Source organism: Ptychodera flava, chromosome 4 (assembly GCF_041260155.1).
Source record: "Ptychodera flava strain L36383 chromosome 4, AS_Pfla_20210202, whole genome shotgun sequence".
In the NCBI taxonomy this organism is placed as follows: domain Eukaryota; kingdom Metazoa; phylum Hemichordata; class Enteropneusta; family Ptychoderidae; genus Ptychodera; species Ptychodera flava.
In genome coordinates, this window is record NC_091931.1 from 18,543,303 (window position 1) to 18,562,674 (window position 19,372).

Sequence of the window (19,372 nt, forward strand, 5' to 3'; positions counted from 1 at the left end):
ATATTGTAGAAGGTTGGTGCCGTTGCATGGGAAACAAGGTGATCGTAGAGTGACCAGTCTGCTTTAAGCCTTTGAGCGCCAAAGTCAATTTTTGTTGCCTTTATAAAGTATACTCCAATTTTTTCAGATTTTTGCCAAAATTTTGATAAAAACTGGAGCAAATGAAATGTCATGTCCATTTAGTCCAAAATTATCCAAAAATTACAGAAAAAGTCATAAAAATTGGTAAATGAAATTTTCATAAAAATTGGTAAATGAAATTTTGATGGGAAAATTTATAGAGCTCAATGGGTTACTATGATTGCCTATAGTGTTGCAGAAACGAGCTGTGAAAGGGATGGATTTCCCGTTACATAGAGACCGTGGCTAGCACCCACGCTAAATTTTCATGTCAACGGTTGAGATGTTAAAAATGCTTTAAGGGCGCATGAGGCTGGCAACATTTTATGTTCATATGATTTTAATCTTACTGTCAGCAATTTATATGATTTGATCCAGAATAAAATTGTCATGAGTATTAAAGCTGGCCATTGCTCATAAGAATCTTTTCGACTAGTGACCCTCCCGGAAAATCCATCACTACAGTCCCCCACTTCTTCTTACCAGGGTTGTTGTCAATAAATTCCATTAACTTTGAGTTGATTCGATCTGCAACTTTTTATCCAAAAATCCTTTTGCCACTGCCACTAGTGAACGTCAAAAACATTCGATTACTCCGGTCTTCACTGGTTTTATTCAAATGTTTCCTTATCGAGTCCCACTTTGCATTGATTTCGCTTGGCTTAAGCGCAAGTATGTTCGAGTGGTCAGCTATTTCAGCATCGCTGTAATTTACCCCAACCCGTCCGTTGGCAAAATCGTCAAGAAAAACAATCTTTCCACGTGCTTCTCCAAGATTCGGCATTTCATTGGTCGTCCAGAAGTACTTGGAATTGTATCCACTGATATACTCTCTAAATGTTTCTTCCATACTTCTGGTGTTACGAGACTCTGTGTGTTCCTTCTTAACACGCATGAGCACAACCTCACGTGGATGAAGTCTCAAGAAGTCAGTGACTTTACGGAGAACACCGTTCAAATTAAAGTGCTGGTAATACACGCCATGGTGAATTGTCAGTAGTCGTGAAAGTGTCTGCAGCGTATGTCGAGAAAACGTATTCCGGCCTCTAGTTGGGTGCCCAGTGTCCATGATTGGCATTGAGCTAAGTGCCCGCCATACCCGTAATAAGTCATAGTATGATGAGTACCAGGAATGGAAAGGCTTGCAAGAGATATGTCGTCATTCAAGTTTGACATCCAGTCTGGATAACTGATTCCAGCAATCTTTCCTGTATTATAGTCTGGTCTCAATGGTACACCGTTAGCGCCGCCCTTGCTGCAACCTATAGCTAGGTATATTATATGTATCAATAGAGTATGTTTCGCTACCATCTTTCCGAAGGTGTTTCTGGTCCACATGATTGTTCTGACAGCTGCAATATACTTATAGTGACGGTCTTTTGTCATTTACAGACCCGACAAGAAATGATAGGTATGATTACTGTACTTTATAGCAGAGTATAATGCGCAAACGCCATGGGCACTACATCAGTACTTGGTGGAGTTTCCTGAAGCGAAGTGCCATCAGGTTATCTGTTTATGACTTCTTGAGAATCTCATAAACTATGACGCAGTCTAAATCCCACGCTTCATCGAAACAGACGTGTCGCCTTTGTTCGGACGCACAGGTCTCGATCATCACGCTCTCGTAAACTGTATTACCACCCACACACAAAATTAACTTTTGTACCGAGATACAACACAGCACATATATAGTTCGTGAGTGCCACGTTAGGGTCACAAACACAAAGTAAAGTTTCGGAAAAGTTATCATGAACTACTGCACTTCTTCACTGGCAGCTGTAAAGTTTGGTTTGTCGACGATTTCTCTAATTCTCAGTTTACGCTCTCACCAATGAACGCTTTCACCAATGATTGGACAGGGGCAGCGGTAAAGCTGTTTATATACAAGGTATTTGCGTGTGGGCGAATTTCTTTCTGTGTCAGGGGACGTGGTACTGGTGGCGGGTACTTGTTCAGTGGGCTACTTGAAAAGGGCCGAGTTGGCGGGAAGATTTTGTTATTTTCGTCAGTTTGTTTAGTGGGGAGAAGAGAGCATGCGATCAAGAGATCTGAGATGATACTTTGAAGTTGAGGAGGGAAAACGGTGAGATTTCTTGGTACTAGGGAATGTGCAGAATGGAAATCTTGTCGGGGGGGGGGGCATTTTTCCAAATGTTGCGAGAGGACTGGTACGACCACATATTATTTTCTACTCCATTTTTAATTTTACTAAAATATGTTCGAATTACATATTTACAGATAGAAACAATCACGGTTACAATATCTTAAAATGAACTGGTTGGTTTCCCTACAGTCGTTTTGGAGCAGCGTGACATGCGTGTGTTGACGGGTCATTTATAAATATAGTTTTATTCAAAGCTGCACCACGCAGTGAAACCAATTCGCAAAAAAAACCTGTAGCTGTAACACTTGAAATTTGTTAGCCTTGAAAAGGCTTTTTATTTTCTCTGGTTTTCTTTAAACTCTACAAATTTAAAGCATATAGTCTTTTACTTCTGAAAAATTGGACAAGTAAATTTAAATTTTAACCGTTATTTTGATTTCCCGTCATTTTTAAAAATTAGTAATATTACAAAGAAAAAAAACATATGTCCCAGTGGAAAACATTCAGCACTATGCATTATATTGGACTACTCTGTTGTGCACAACGTACAGTGTTTTTGCTTTATTTTCATGAGGGCACCATTTTATGTTTGGGCTAACGTTTATTACTTACCTTGCCAAAAATTGCACATGCAGTCCCAGTGGACAGTTTATTATACTTGTATAAACACCACTCAATGAGTACATTCCCGTGAACTTGTTTTAGTTTGGAAGTAAAATCACAAAAAATAATGCTAAAAGATACAGCTATTGTGCCTTTGATACTCGAAATATGGTTTGGTTTAGCTCAGTGTATGCCTAGAGGCAGAAAGTCCGTTTGTACATTGTGTCAGCTATTAAGTGATACTCAACTTTAATGTCACGTGTATTACATAGCTTATTTACTCTGAAATGTCAATCTATTCCTATTTGTCGACTTTCCTCGGTGGCAAAGTCATACGATGAAAAACAAAAACATGCAAAACCTGGATAAATTTACAAATATTATTTAAGAAAGGGTTCTTCGTTGGTTGTAGAAAGCTCTAAAGAACCTTATGTACGCATCTTTGTTTCCTCTAATAGCTGTTTGACCATGATGGTTTACAAATATCACATATTGTGGAATGTGGTAAGCTCAAAAACAACGTTAATTTGCCGACTGCTTGTGCTACCAATGAATACCCACGACATTACGAAAATAAAATATTATTTACTGATGGCATCAATGTCAGTCTCCTTACTAAGGGATGGACCATTATATCTTGGGAGGGGTGGTCAAAAACAGAAAAAAAATTCAGAGCAGAAAGTTAGGAAAAAAAATCTTCAAACTAGTTTGCAAAATAAAAAAAAATTAAATAAGAAGACAAATGCGTAAAAAAATCTGCAAAAGTCTTTAAAATCTTGAATTTGTTTTAGATTTTACCGACAGGAAGCAACTTTCTGTATTTTTAGTACATCCTCCAGGCACATTTTTAATTTTAATTTATACATTTAGAGTGACTGTATCCCTTATACTGGAAGTTGTGATTATCTTATCTTTTCAGGACTTTTGTATTCTGATCACTTGAAAATTATAAAATTATAGAGCCTGTTTTCTACTTGTTTCCTGCGTACAAACCAAGCAGGTACACTAGGTAAAACATTGAAACTACGGTATGGTTGTCAAGACAGAAAGTTATATTTGCCTTTTAAGATCAAGGTAAACAGATGCAGGCCACATCAGGTTCATTTTTTTCACAGCATTTTATTGCAATGATGAATGCAAGAATGGGTGAACAAGTAGAAACACGTCAATAATGATAAAACAACATATCAAGTCATTATGTATTATTTTGCTTTTAAAAAGGCATTTTCAGTTCTTTTTTCTCAAAAAACAGCCTCAAAAAACAACATCAACACATTTTTTAACATTCAACATTACACTACGTAAAATCACAGAGACATATAGACAGAGTGGCAACACTTGCATGCCTTTTGTTCCATTGTCGTCTCGGTAGACTATTGGCTTTTCATATTAAAATGAGCTTCAAAGGTGTTAAACTTTTTGGAGGCTTTGTTTGTGGTTGATAATTACACGAGATTATGCGAAAAATACGACGAGATGGCATCGTACTGCCAGTCGCGTAGCAACCATAGTTACTTTGTGAGCTCTCAGGCCAGAAACACTGCTTCACGCCAATCAAAACATAACACGCCAGCAGTTTCATAAACATGTCCTTCCTTGACGCACGTCTAAAAGACGGTATGACTGACCGTAAACCATTGAGTAAAACCAGACAGTATCGATAAAAGACTTTCAAATTTGGTTCAAATACACTCATTATATATTCATAAAAATATGAGAGGAATTTTTAAAACGGTAAAACTCATTTTCCTGAAGCTCAAAACACTCTCGTTTTCGCCAGCACGTCAATTCTGCTCAGCACCACACGACAACAACAACACAAACTTTGCCGAACATACTTTCGCTTAACAATTGGCGAAAATCCGAAAATTACCGAAGGATTCATGGTCGGCACTCTTCGGAAAAGAGAGGCGAGAGCAACCTGAGGCGAGGCGAACATGGATGGGTTACGTAACCGCTTCACGCCTTAAACAATACCCGTTGCCACTCTATCTATCTTTCTCTATGGTAAAATGCCATCTATCCAACAAATCCCAACACAAAAACACACAAAAGGGTTGAACTTTGAAAGTTTCTCGATAACAAATACTCAATAAATCTGCATGAATAATCGTTTGTGTGTAGCAAATGCTGAATGACAATTATCTGAAGAATATTTCAACAACAAAAAAGAGCATGATTTAAACAAATCTTAAGGGACTTATGTAGCAAATTTCAAAGAAATTGGACAAGCCCTTTCAGAGAATACAGATTTTGTGACCATGAATGGCATGAATTGCCCACAAAGACAAATATTGAAATTTCACCACATCTATACAAATATAATCAATTTGGACATGCTGCTACAGAGAAATAGATGTCTTGATCAAAAAAGGGCAACAATTGCTTATAAACACAAATATGCAAATTTCACTATATTTTGCCAACAGCTTCTCAGCTTGTCAAAATCAATTGCAAATCATGAGATATGCATGATGTTTGGTAGGGTGAATGTAGGCATTTCACCACGCAGTAGAAAGGGAAGTCAGGAAACCAAAATAGTCAATTTTCAAAACTATAGGAAGCTACTGAGGAGCAAGAAGACCATGTTTCAGAGTAAGATATGTAATCTGAAAAAAATGCTCCCCAAATGCCACCAAATAACACCACTTTAATCTCTATTTTTCAAAAGCTCAAACGTTAGGAAGGGGGACACCCCCCTCCTGACCTCCCTTCCACAAAAATACTCCCCAAGTGCCACCAAATAACACCATTTTAATCTCTATTTTTCAAAAGCTCCAGCGACAGGAGGGGGACAACCCCCTCCTGCCGTCCTCCCGTGACCACTTGCGCGGTAGCTTGTGGTGCGAAGCACCACATCTTTGCTCTCTTTATCCTCAGACAGCGACGAACTAAAAAAAAACTATAAATCTGAAAATTTTCTTTTAAAAAAATAAATATGCACAGCTAATCTCAATTGCAAAAAAAATTTTTTGAAATTTAATAGTAAAAATTTTTTTTCACAATTTCATTGTGACCACCCCCATCCCAAGATCTAATGGTCCATCCCTAAATCAAGGTCGTGTAACAAAATGTTGGCCTGAAGAGGCAGTATGCCAGGAGACTATGGAGCAGCTTTATCTGATAAGTAAGACCACGTCTTACTGTTGAGCCGAAAATGAGAAGCTACACACACTCTTAGACTGAAAGATCCGTCGCTCGAGGGCGCTCTCTACGCTTCCCCTGTAATTGCTCAAAATGAACAAGTGGGTTCCCACCAAACTGACGAAAGCAAAGGTCAACCATTCAGGTCAGCACAATCGCCATTGTCAGTGTTCCACAAGTTCCGGCTTTTTTGTTTGCTTCTTTTCCAGTAGTTTCCGTGTATCTGCGATTATGCTCTTCAGCTTGCTCAGGATACTTTCTTCACCATTTCATGCTGTTTTTACGTCACTATGTTTTATCCTCACAGATATATACGTATTTATAAACCAGGGTCTCGTTTTGCCCCGCTCAATTGTATATTGGACCAGTCTGTGGTATTTCGTGCAAAGGTTACTCGCATACGCTACATGTACTTGCGAAACAAGATGACAAAGATTATACCACAGCTAACCGGCCAGACTACAAACAACTCTTAGAAGCGTTCACAAAAAGTGGGGGGGGGGGGGGGTGTGCAGGAATTCATCGGGGATTCGAAAATTCTGACGTAGACGCGGGGGAGTTGAAAATATTTGATCATGTAGACAGGGGGAATTGAAAATATTTGATCATGTAGACAGGGGGAATTGAAAATTTTTGAGGGTATTGGGGGATCTGAAAAAATAGGTTTCAATCGCGATTCCTTCCGATTCCTCCACCCCAGTTACTATTTTTGTTGAACGCAGCCTTAAGGCTAGTTTTACTACTTTCGAACTTTGTTTAATCCATCTAAATACGTTTCACGTTTATGAACACTGAAATTTTGCTCACATAGGATTATTTCGATATCACATTTCATAATTTTGACCAGAGTAATTTTGCATCCTGTTCAATTGACTAACACATTGAAAATTTTTAAATCCCCCTTTTCATGAATAACCAAAGACATATTAAATATCAAAAGGTCCAAGGTCGGGAAGTCACCTTGTAGAGATGGTCTTCCCTCAGAGCTCGACAAGTGTTGTTGTGCTGAACAGTGTAGGTTACTTTGTAATTTTTAAGATGCTATATTCCATTACAGTAAAATATTCTACAGCTTGGATGAAAGGTATTTTATTTGCACTTTGTGAAAAAGTCATGCGATGCGGCTCATTACTATCGCAGAATTTTGCTATTCACCGTCGGATTGAGTATAATCTATATTGTCATCATGAACACCATCCCTTGGACAGATGAAGAAAAACATGATCCTGCTCTTGCTATGATGTCCAATTATTTGAATAGTTCTCACATAATTATTTAAAAGGGTTAAAAGTACGTGACAACTATAGATGGGTACTTTTAATACGCAACCGTTTATTTTCAAATAGTGTTTAACATTGTGAATAGAAAAGCAATTTCTTTGAAACTTTGTAAGGCTACAGCGTAATATAAAAAGATATACCCAATATTGCTCTTAATATCATTTACTTTTTGCAATTGTATTTTAGATATTTGATATCAACATTCTTTCAAATTGCCAGGGGTTGAGTTAAGCTTTGTTTTTTCAGTTACTTTCGTCAACGATGTTCAGATATCGATTTTCAAAAATTAGTTTTTCAAAATTAATAGCAAGTCTGAATATTGCAATTATGGCATATCCAAAACAGTCGAATACAACACTGAACACCGAAATTTTAAACCTAGCTCAATTTTTTAAAGCTTCATCTGGTGAAATAATAATTATGTTCAATTAAGTTCATGCGAAATTTTATAAGGACTTTTTACGCTGTAGAAGAAATAATCACAAAGAACTCATGAAAAGTTCGTAAAAGATGCAGAACTATGCTGATAATAAATCAGGTGGGCGAATCAAACGATCTTCTTTAAAAGATTAAAACTCTGAAGTAAGAGTTAATTATAACCAAGATGTTGGAAGTAACATATTGAAAATATTACATCCGAAATATTTGAAAGAACGATACTCAAAATAACATTTCTGAAAAACTCATAATTTAAACACCTGCTTATCTTTACCAAACAACACGACTTTATTACAAACATTTCTGAAAAACTCATAATTTAAACACCTGCTTATCTCTACCAAACAACATCATTACAAATAACTTTCATACAGTTTTGCATATGGTATTTTGATAATATTTATTTCTCTTTCCATGTACGTAACTTTCAATGACGTCAATAGACGTTTACTGATGAGATTGGTGCTGACTTTAGAACTACCTTTCTTCTAGTATTATGACTCATTAATCCAAGAAAATCAACTTCTCAATATCGACCATGTGTAGATTTAAAAGCGCAAAACTGCAAAGTGCAAAAAGGAAATTACCAGACGATGGCATGACCTTACGAAATTAAAGATAAGGAGAACGAGTATCGAAAAGTGTTCGAAAGAAAAAAAATTGAAAAATAAAATTCGGGAACTTGTGAATTCAGCTGAAAAAAATTCTCGGGGTTTAACTGTACATCTAGGACTCCCATACATTTATTACGCATGGATTTCACATGCTGATCGACCAGATGCACGAAATGCTATGTATTTTACAGTGATCTTACAGTGACAAGATGGCGTAAAATTAGTACAATTTGATTACCGAGTGTTGTGGAAGCGGGCTCAGTAAGGGATAGATTTCCCATAACCGAAAGTCTGTGGCTGGCACTCGCACTAAATTTTCGTGTGAATAGTAGACATGTTTAAAAAAGCTAAAATGACACATGAGGCTGTGAGCATTTCATATTCCTATGATTTGAACTACTCTGCTATCAATTTATGTATTGTATCAAGGACTAAATTGTCATTGTCATGAGTAAGTCATTGCTCATAAGAATCTTTTCGACTAGTGCCCCTCCCGGAAAATCCATCACCACAGTCCCCCATTTCTTCTTACCAGGGTTCCTTTTTATAAATTTCATCAGTTTTGAGTTGATTAGATCTGCAACTTCGTATTCGAAGATCCTTCTGCCACTGCCGCTATATAGGCCAGGAATAATAGATCACCTCGGTCATCACTGGCCTTATTCAAATTATTCCTTATCGAATTCCACTTTGCGTTGATTTCTCTTGGCTGAAGGGAAAAGACTTCCCAGTCGTCATCTATTTCAGCATCGCTGTAATTTATCCCACCTGTCCGTTGGCAAAATGTATGTATGTATGTATGTATGTATGTATGTATGTAGTATGTATGTATGTATGTATGTATGTATGTATGTATGTATGTATGTATGTGTGTATGTATGTATGTATGTATGTATGTATGTATGTATGTATGTATGTATGTATGTGTGTGTGTGTGTGTGTGTGTGTGTGTGTATGTATGTATGTATGTATGTATGTATGTATGTATGTATGTATGTATGTATGTATGTATGTATGTATGTATGTATGTATGTATGTATGTATGTATGTATGTATGTATGTATGTATGTATGTATGTATGTATGTATGTATGTATGTATGTATGTATGTATCAATCCATCAATCCATCCATCTAGCCATCCATCCTTCAATCCATCCAATCTGCGTTAAAATAAGCGTACCCTTTGCGGCCCTTCAGATTTTTGTGTTCGTTTTTATGTTATTGCTTGCTTTAACACAGCCAGAGTACCAATTCTCAATCATTCCAAACCCTTGAATGTGATGCCCAGTTTGTCAACACTGACTGTATCAGTCTGTTTTCAGGACAGCCTTGAAAGAGTCCATGGTGGAGTTGAAGATATCGAGACTGAACACTCGGATAGTAATTTTTTACTGCTACGCCATAGGCCCACAGGAGAAATATACATAACGAAATATTGAGCGCAGGTGATGCACAGATAAAAATTACATATCACAACAGTTGCACACATGTTGCAAGGGAAGATCTCAGATCCATGACTGTGTGAATATTATCACAAAGATGGATAAGTTTTGTAACATCTGACGTAATCATTAATACTCGAAATGTGTTTTGGTTAAGGTCAATGTATGCTTAGCGGCAGAAGATTCATTCTGAGATAGTTTTACATTGTATCAATCATTTAGTCACACTAGTCTTTAATGTCAACTGTGTTTCATAGCTTATATACTCTGAAATGTCAATCTATTCCTATTTGTTGACATTCCTCGGTGGCAAAGTCAAACGATGAAAAAACCAAAACATGCAAAACCTGGATAAATTTACAAATACTATTCAAGAAAGGGTTCTTCGTTGGTTCTAGGAAGCATTTTTGTTTTCTCTAATAGCTGTTTTCACCATGTTTGTTTACAAATATCAGATATTGTGGAATGGAATATGGTAAGCGCAAAAATACCGTTAAATTGCCGACTTCTTGTTCTACTCAAAAATACCAAAGACATTACGAAAATAAAATATATTTATACTGATGACATCAATGTCAGTCTCCTTACTAAATCAAGGTCGTGTAACAAAATGCTCGCCCGAAGAGGCAGTCTGTCAGAAGACTATGGAGCAGCTCTATCTGTTAAATAAGACCACGTTTTACTGTTGAGACGAAAATGAGAAGCTGCACACAGTTAGACTAAAAGATCCGTCGCTCGAGGGCGCTTTCTACGCTTCTCGCTCATGGAGGGGGGGGGGAGTAGAGAGTGTCCTCGAGCGACTAATCCTTCAGTGTACACATATTCTCCGACCACAGATTTCATTTATTTATGTTTTTGCTGTGTGATTACTAAGATCGACACCATTTTCTTTGAAGTCTTTCAATTATGTATTAATATTACAATACCTATATTTCTGATCCATAACATAAAATTGGCATTATGAATGAATAAAACATTTTAAAATGACCCTTAAATGCAAACTTCAATGGAAACTGCCCAGTTGTACGACTGGCACTGAGAAAATGGTTAAGGGATTTGTAAACTTGTCCTGCTAATGTTGAAGTGGCGTTAGAAAAAATGTTGCGCGACGACAAATTTGCAATTCTAAATATTTGTAGTATGAAACAAGTTTTGGAATTGATTAAGAGCACATCTTTGTGAACTGTCCGATATCCCCCTCCCGCTTTATGGGTCATGACTATCTATTTCTTGGTTTTGTCAAGGTTGACTTACAGAATTGACACAGCACTTCAATGAGTTCCTGTAATATTACGCACACTGTGTGCAAAAACTTACGATGACATTGGCGTAAAGCAGGCATAAAGATCGCATATAATTATCTTATGTCAGTCTGATACTCATTCTCCAAAATTTAGTAATTATAATAGAATGTATTTTCTCGATAAGAATTGAATTTGAGATAGAAGATTTCATCAAACTATAATCCTCAATGCAGGCCATGAAGTTATCATGCGAGACACAATTTACGTGTCACGATTAGGTATTCATAACTTACACGCCATTAACAGCACATGACTTCCTCATTTTCGTTTATTATATTATAAGGGACTGGTCGGTTTCTTCGGCCGGGGTTGGGGGTTGCGGGCCAAGCGTAGGTAACCGTGCTTTTGATTTTGCTGATTACGTTCACCAATTTTTTTGAAATGCTTATCAGGAGGGGGGGGGGGGCATGTGTAGTTTTGAATTACAGAAGGGTCTCATAATAGTTCTACTGTAGAATAAAAAGGACGATCGATACTCTAGAAATTCACTACGTCACATAATGACGGCACAAACAAACCCCCATTTTCTAGCGCGTGTGGAAATATACGTATTTCTGTGCGCCTTTGCGTATGCTGGTTTGTACCGTGTTGTACATTTGAGTGCCGGGTTCAACTTAAGTTGGCTATGGCCTAGCGCCTGACATTCTGTCAATATAGCATTCTGTCAATATGCAGTCAAGGAGAAGTCATCCACCTCTAAATGTGTTTACCTTGGCAGTCCCTCGTGTCTTTTCCCCGTAAAACAAGGGTATTAGGTGATCGTACAGTTACAAGTTGGCGCTAAATTAGTATAGTATGATTGTCAAGTGCTGTGGAAGCGAGCTCAGTAAGTGATGCATTTCCCATAACCGAAAGTCCGTGGCTGGCACTCACATTGAATTTTCTTGTTAATGGTAGAGACGTTTAGAAAGGCAAGGCTAAAATGGCATATGAGGCTGTCAGCATTTTATATTGCTACGATTTTAACTATACTGCTATCAATTTATATATTTTTGTGATTCCATCGAGGATTAAATTGTCGTGAGTAAGTTAGTCATTGCTCATAAGAATCTTTTCGACTAGTGCTCCTCCCGGAAAATCCATCACCACAGTCCCCCACTTCTTCTTACCAGGGTTCCTTTTGATAAATTTCATCAGTTTTGGGTTGATTAGATCTGCAACTTCGTATTCGAAGATCATTCTCCCTCTGCCACTGGTATACGTCAGGAACAATTGATCACTCCGGTCATCACTGGCCTTATTCAAATTATTCCTGATCGAGTTCCACTTTGCGTTGATTTCTCTTGGCTGGAGGGAAAAGACTTCCCGATCGTCAGCTATTTCAGCATCGCTGTAATTTACCCCAACCCGTCCGTTGGCAAAATCGTCGAGGATAACAATCTTGCCACGTGCTTCTCCAAGATTTGGTATTCTATTGGTTGTCCAGAAGTACTTGGAATTGAACTGACTGATATACCTGCTTCTAAATGTTTCTTCCATACTTCTGGTGTTAATGGCATCTAGATGTTCCTTCTTAACACGCATGAGAACAACCTCACGTGGATGATGTTTTAGGAAGTCAGTGACATCTTGGAGAACGTCATATAAACCTAAGTGTTGGAAATAGACGCCTTTGTGAATCAAAAGACCATCACGAAAATGTCTGCAGCGTATGTCGAGGAAACGTATTCCGGCCTCTAGTTGGGTGCCCAGTGTCCACGATTGGCATTGAGCTAAGTGCCCGCCATACCCGTTATAAGTCATAGTATTGTAAGTGCCAGGAATGGAAAGGCTCGCCAGAGATATATCGTCATTCAAGTTTGACATCCAGTCTGGATAACTGATTCCAGCAATCTTTCCTGTATTGTAGTCTGGTCTCAACAGAACACCATTAGCGCCGCCCTTGTTGCATACCAGAGCTAGGTATATCACATGCATCAATACAGTGTGTTTCGCTGTCATCTTTCCCAAGGAGTTTCTGGTCCACATGATCGTTGTGACACCAACAGTATATTGAGTAACGTCCGTCAGAGTCGACGTCTAACAAATTTATCCCAGCTCTTCTTCGAGAGAGAGGTATTTTACTTTGTGTAACATTTGGAGTATGATGCACAAAAGCCATGGACACTATATTATTTTTTGTTGGATTTTCCAACAGCTAATTGCAATAAAGTCATATGTTTATGACTTTGTGGTAAACACATAAACTATTATGCAGTCGAAATTCTACTCTTCATCGAAACAGACGTGTTACCTTTAATTCGGACGCACAGATTTTGATCATCAAGCTCTCGTAAACTGTATCTCTGCACAAGCAAAAAATGAGCTTACGGACCAAGATAATTAAGTTAAAGTTCACGAGTGCCAGTGTTTGGATCACAAACAAATTACCTTGATTGCAAACCGTAGGTTTTTCCAAATAAGTAAATAAATAAATAAATAAATAAATAAATAAATAAAAATAAAAAATAAATAAATAAATGGCATGACCATTTATTTTGATGAGCACTTGATGAGAAACTTGACACGCGTGCGGCAGTACGCTGAGACCGATTACTCAGCGCGCTGCAGGGTACTATTACCACACCCGTGAACATTGACACAAGTCGGCAGCCAGGGTGCGGCGCGCAGACGGCTGATGCTATCGAACAATATAATATGTTTTATTCCAACCAAAAATATATCGATGCTTTCTAAGTTATTTTCAAATTGTCCAGTTAATTCAGTAATTTGTAACTTAATTGCTTGCAAATCTTGCTCCAACAAAACACTTTTGATGCTGGGCCCTGACGTTCGATGACACAATCACAAGAATAATGAAATTACAATAGCGCGGCGGCAACTGTGCGGTCAAAAGTGTATTGTTTTATCTTACTGCAGTGACGCATGCATACCGATGAGCCATTTGCGGCCGTCTCCTGGTTCTATTACTGTTGATGTAGTCTGCGCTTAGCAAGTATTCTTTCTAAGCTTATATCTAACCGTCCATTCAAGCATGAAGCTAATCTCCAGCTCATACCACTTCTGAAATATGAGAGCAATATAATTATGGTAAATTTGCACCAGCTATAAATATGCCATAGTGACATACGATGCTTTAAGTTATAGCTTGTGCAGGAAATCGATCACAAATGGTGTCATGTTTGTGGTTCCATTGTAAATTTAGCCGTTTTCGTCAATTTCAATCACATCAAATTGATTCACAATCTGTCTTACAACCACTTATTCACCAACTGTCATAGCTAAAAATGTACCACAAAAGGAGTTTCTTTGTGCATAGTTTCATAGCTACGCGAAGTTCAAATTTCAAGTGTGTGGGACAATATAGTATTTTGACTTTTACAGATCTAACAATAAACAAAATAGGTATATTTAGTGCACTCAGCAACTACATTATGATGTGCACATGCCATGGGCACTACATCACTACTTGGTGAACTTCCCACAAGCGAAGTGCCATCAGGTCATCTGTTTATGACGGTGTGTGAAACAAATATACTATTATGTAGTCAAACTTCCATGTCTAATAAAAAACGAGTCACATTTGGACGCACGGTTTCGATAAACAGACTCATAAACTGTATTTCTACCCACATAAAAATGTGCTTTATGACATGGCAGATTTAGGTACGCTACAGAAAAGATATCGTTCACGAGTACAACCGGTGGTCCCTTGTGCGAGTGAAGTTTCGGGAAAGCGATTTGTCTCTTGAACTACAGTGCTACTTCACTGACTCGTGTGAAATTCGATGTTTCAATAGTTTCTGTCATTCTCAGTCAAGCTATCGTACACAATTGTACAGGGGCAGCTAATTAAGCTCTTTATTGACAATGTGTCGGCAGGTAGACAAATTTGTTTCCATGTAAGTGGGCATGGAACAGGTAGGTGGGCACTTTTGTCGTTGCGGGCGGAGAAATTTAATTCTCTCGCTAACTGGGGCAATGGAAAAAGACCGAAGTGACGGACTCAGAGTACGATTCCTCTGTTTTTGGCAGTTTGCAGGCGGGGAGAAAAAATAAAGCGGACAAGTAGCCGGAGATGAAACTTAACTTTCCTCGGGGAAGAGTTTTCTAATTTAAAATACGTAAGAATAGCATCTTTCGTGTAAAACACTTACAGTAACAATTTCGGAAAAATCGAGTGGCTGGTTACCCCAACAGCGAATGGTTTTGGAACAGCGTAGCATCCGGCCATTGTGACATTGTCGAGTATGAATAATCATGTGATGGAGCGTTGAATGGTTAGTTTCCAATGTTATTCAATGCTGCATCACGCACTGAAACTTCGCAAAATGCAAACTGGAAGTCTGGTATGAATAGGATGGAAGAAAACTAAAAAAAACATTTTCCCATGCAGAGTACCAGTGCAGCACGCCACAATCAAAGCCTAAAACGAGCCAACATGGAGAGCAAGTCGTATTTGTAAGGACGCTCAAAAGTATCTCCTATCTAACAGCAATAACATTCACATTTTTGATGATCATGTTTTTATTAAAATTGAATAACATTTTACTATGAACCTTATTTTACGTCCTAGTTTTTGCATTAGACGATCAAGAACATAAGAAAATCTCATTTTTTGGAATTTCGAAAGAGACAAAACAATCTACCAAAATTTGTCTGTATTTATAAAAACTCGCCGGATAAGCTTGACCTTAGAAGAAACCTGTTATTTTGTAAATACAAAAGAGCAGGTTCAGATACTAAATGTTTTTCATCATTTTAAAAAATATTATTGCTTTGCCAAAAAGATTTGAAATTCTTCCAATGTATATTACCATTTTTTCACCGAATTCTGATTCTGGTTTTGAATGCAGTCATACCAGTTTGTGAATATATTTTTGCCACCTCCGCCGGTACTGATGTAAATAAGAAGTTGAAATTAACAACACTTTCTACTCCAAAATTATTGGCGTTCAGAAGAAGTTTCATAGGAGATCTTATGGAAATGAATGGCATAATATAAAACTCTTAGTCTGTGGGATGCGCTACATTAATCCTTCATTGTCAAACAAATTCCATATTTAGTTTTTGGGTATTTTTTGAGTACATTGTCTTTGTCAATTCGCCTATAAAGTCGTTGTCTAGGGTGTGGTGAAAATTCCAGAAGCAAACGAAGCCATTACTTTTTTGTTTTCACTATTTACTCTGATTTGAATTGCTATATTTGGTCATATCGGCAATTTAGGGGTAAAGATCTTTGATTCCAGGGTCCGATTGCCCTGAGGTTCTAAGGACTTTATGGCTTTAAAAAGTCAATTTTAAGCATAGAAATTGCTATCTTCAAAACGTTTATTTATGTAACGACTATGTCAGTGATTTTACAAGTGACAACGAAAGGTAATGAAGGGGAAAAGTCGCAACGCTTACAATCAACGTGTATTAATGGGCAAAGACGAAAGCCAAAATTGCCGGGGGAGGCACATCTAAGCAAATTAATTGTTTTTTTCTATCTGAAACCCATTAATAAACGTTAACACTTTATCCCTATTAAACTTTAGTATAATACTGATAATGCAAAGAAAAACTACATTTTTATGAATATTTGTGTGTGACAAACCGTTGTGCCCTGGAATATGGATAAAACAGTAAAATAAACAGACTTACGATGAACACGTTGTCCAACATTGTGTGCGTCATATTCAGACCCGTCCACTTAGTTTTTTTTCGTGTGTACAAGTCAGGAGAGAATGAAACACTAAGATATTATGGGGTCGACCCCCCCTCTAAAAATGCAAAAATCCATGAAGTAAGTACGATTGTGATAGTGCTCTGTTCGCTGCAGTATTGAGTGCTGCCATGCGCTGATGTTTTCTACTGCACATTTTTTGGGTAAATGCGTCGCTTTAAAGAGAACATATTTCAGGGAGACAAAAATTAATTCAGATTTCTTACATCTCGGTAGAAGGCTGAATAATGAATAAAAAATATGATTTGTCACGTGTTTAGCAAATACTCGTTACTATATCTGTTTAATATTACACACGATCGCTGGCTTGAAGACAGTTTTCATATTATCTATTCATTACAGTGTCGACAATCCCTTGTGTATACGCTTGCTTGACAAAGATCACTGTCGATCTTACAGTTTCATGTACGCACTTAGTTTACGTAGTACGATCGCCGTGTGTTTCTGACGAGACTTCAGAAAGGCGTTTCCCATGATCAAGTGTTCATATTAGCGCTTTGAAGATAAGCAACGCTCTGAATGTTTGTGCTGGCCGTGAATGGCGATGTTAAAAGAGGAAAACTGCACAAGAAGCTGTCGACGTTAAGTATATTCACAAAAACTCAAGTGATCTGCTATCAATTTATATGATTTGATCCAGGGTTTTATTGTCGTGAGTTAGGAAGTTATTAGTCAGAATAATCTCTTCGATAAGTGTTCCTCCCGGAAAATCCATCACTAGAGTCCCTAACTTCTTCTTACCAGAGTTGCTGTTGATAAATTCAAACAGTTTTGAGTTGATTCGATCGGCGACTGCGTATGCGAAGACCCTGTCGCTGCTACCACTGGTATACGTCAGAAACATTCGATTACTCCGGTCCTCACTCGCCTTATTCAAATTATTTGTCACTGATTTCCATTTTGCACCGAGTTCTTTTGGCAGTAGTGCAGGGACTTTCCAGTCGTCAGCAATTTGAGCATCGCTGTACTTTACTCCGACCCGTCCGTCAGCAAAATCGTCGAGGATAACGATCTTGCCACGTGCTTCTCCAAGATTCGGCATTGAATTGGTTGTCCAGAAGAACTTGGAATGGAATTGACCAATTGCCTCTCTGAATAACTCTTCCATACTTCTATTGCCAAACTGTGTGTGTTCTTTTTTAACACGCATGAATACAGCTTCATGTGGATGATCTTCGAGGAAGGTTGTCACTGTTTCGAGAACATCAATAATGGTAAAGTGTTGATAATAAACGCCGTTATGAATGGGCAATACGTCGGAATACTGCCTGCAATGTATGTCAAGGAAACGTATTCCGGCCTCCAATTGGGTGTCCAGTGTCCACGATTGGCATTGGGCTAGAGGTCTACCATATCCATCGAACGTCATTGTATGGTGAGTACCAGGTATGGAAAGGTCCGCCAGAGACATGTCGTCATACAGGTTTGACATCCAGTCTGGATAACTGACCCCAGCATCCTTTCCAGTGTTGTAGTCTGGTCTTAATGGTGCACCATCGGCGATTCCAATGTTTCGACCTATAACAAGGTGTATCAATACGATGTATTTGCCAACCATCATTTCGTAGGAGTCTCTGGTTCGCATGCTTGTTCTGGCGACGGCAATTTATTGAGTAATGTCAAGCAAAGTCTGACGAATATATAGGAGATTGAGGCTCATCTGCATAGTTGTGTGTAATTAGAGAACTGAAACCCAAAGCAGTCATGTGTTTTCGTTACTTAGCGGATTATCCCATGACCTTTACATTCGTATTTTACGACTTTCTTGATGTCGTTAATATACTATGCAAACATTGGAATGGTGTTACAGCAGCTCCTGAATGACAGCGTCATTTGTTTTGAAAAAAAATGGGGGTACATTTGATTCTCTAGAGATTCTTTATTTTCTTAAATAAATCACGAAAAATAAACAGAGTACAGCAAACAAACAGCATCACCTGTAAGCTGGAATCTCCACTCCACGAAGAAGTGTGTTGCGGCAGTGAAATTAGTTCAGAATGGTTTCAACTTTGTCTTAGAATAACTAAATATAGGAAGAAGTTATGATTCCTTAATCATGTAATGCAAGCGCTGTTAAATGTCGATAAGAAGCTTTCTTGAGGTAATATATATAATAATAATCGAAAATATTTTTAAGCAATTTAAATCATGGATTATTTATAGAACACTTACAGACTCACTCAACTTTTTCGACTTGCTTGAAAAACGATGTCGATAGTTTCGGCAGTTTCGAAACTCTGATATCTAATCGCATGTCAAATTTCGAAGCTTCGGAGTTTTTACCTTTAAAACTGCTTTTTAATTTTGAAATAATTAACATTTTGCAATTCCAAAATTTAGTTGTTTTAGATAATACCAAAATGGCTGTCCGGATGATCAATTAAGACTTCACGTAGTTTTGTTTGTAAACCAGTAAATTAACGCAATATGGGAGTTATCAACAACATATTAATCAAACTGGGCCACTGTTTAAATATATAAGACCTCAGCGAGTGTGGAGCAAAAATTGTATGACCTTGGTTTAAGGACTTTGTTTGTATACATTTTCAACAGTGCCTTAATTTGCCCTGGCAAAACTGGGGACTTTCAATTCATTTATGAGGCATATTTTATGAAGCACTTCGTTGAGGTATTTTATCTGCAATCTTGAA

The 19,372-nt window shown here is 37.8% G+C and overlaps 3 protein-coding genes across 3 annotated transcripts; all 3 read right to left on the reverse strand.

Annotated features, from left to right (window-relative positions):
* Positions 1–658: 658 nt before the first annotated feature.
* Positions 659–1,015, reverse strand: LOC139132124 (uncharacterized). Its single transcript, XM_070698516.1, has one exon. The coding sequence runs from the start codon at positions 1,013–1,015 to the stop codon at positions 659–661; it is 357 nt and encodes a 118-aa protein (XP_070554617.1).
* An 11,067-nt stretch (positions 1,016–12,082) lies between these two features.
* LOC139132125 (1-phosphatidylinositol phosphodiesterase-like) lies at positions 12,083–13,021 on the reverse strand. The gene has a single exon (XM_070698517.1). The coding sequence runs from the start codon at positions 13,019–13,021 to the stop codon at positions 12,083–12,085; it is 939 nt and encodes a 312-aa protein (XP_070554618.1).
* A 4,322-nt stretch (positions 13,022–17,343) lies between these two features.
* LOC139132126 (1-phosphatidylinositol phosphodiesterase-like) lies at positions 17,344–18,306 on the reverse strand. Its single transcript, XM_070698518.1, has one exon. The coding sequence runs from the start codon at positions 18,304–18,306 to the stop codon at positions 17,344–17,346; it is 963 nt and encodes a 320-aa protein (XP_070554619.1).
* Between the last annotated feature and the right edge of the window lie 1,066 nt (positions 18,307–19,372).

Bases quoted from the DNA above. Each gene is read 5' to 3' on its own strand.
- LOC139132125 (XM_070698517.1), bottom strand. From the start codon at position 13,021: ATGTGGACCAGAAACTCCTTGGGAAAGATGACAGCGAAACACACTGTA.
- LOC139132124 (XM_070698516.1), bottom strand. From the start codon at position 1,015: ATGCGTGTTAAGAAGGAACACACAGAGTCTCGTAACACCAGAAGTATG.
- LOC139132126 (XM_070698518.1), bottom strand. From the start codon at position 18,306: ATGCGAACCAGAGACTCCTACGAAATGATGGTTGGCAAATACATCGTA.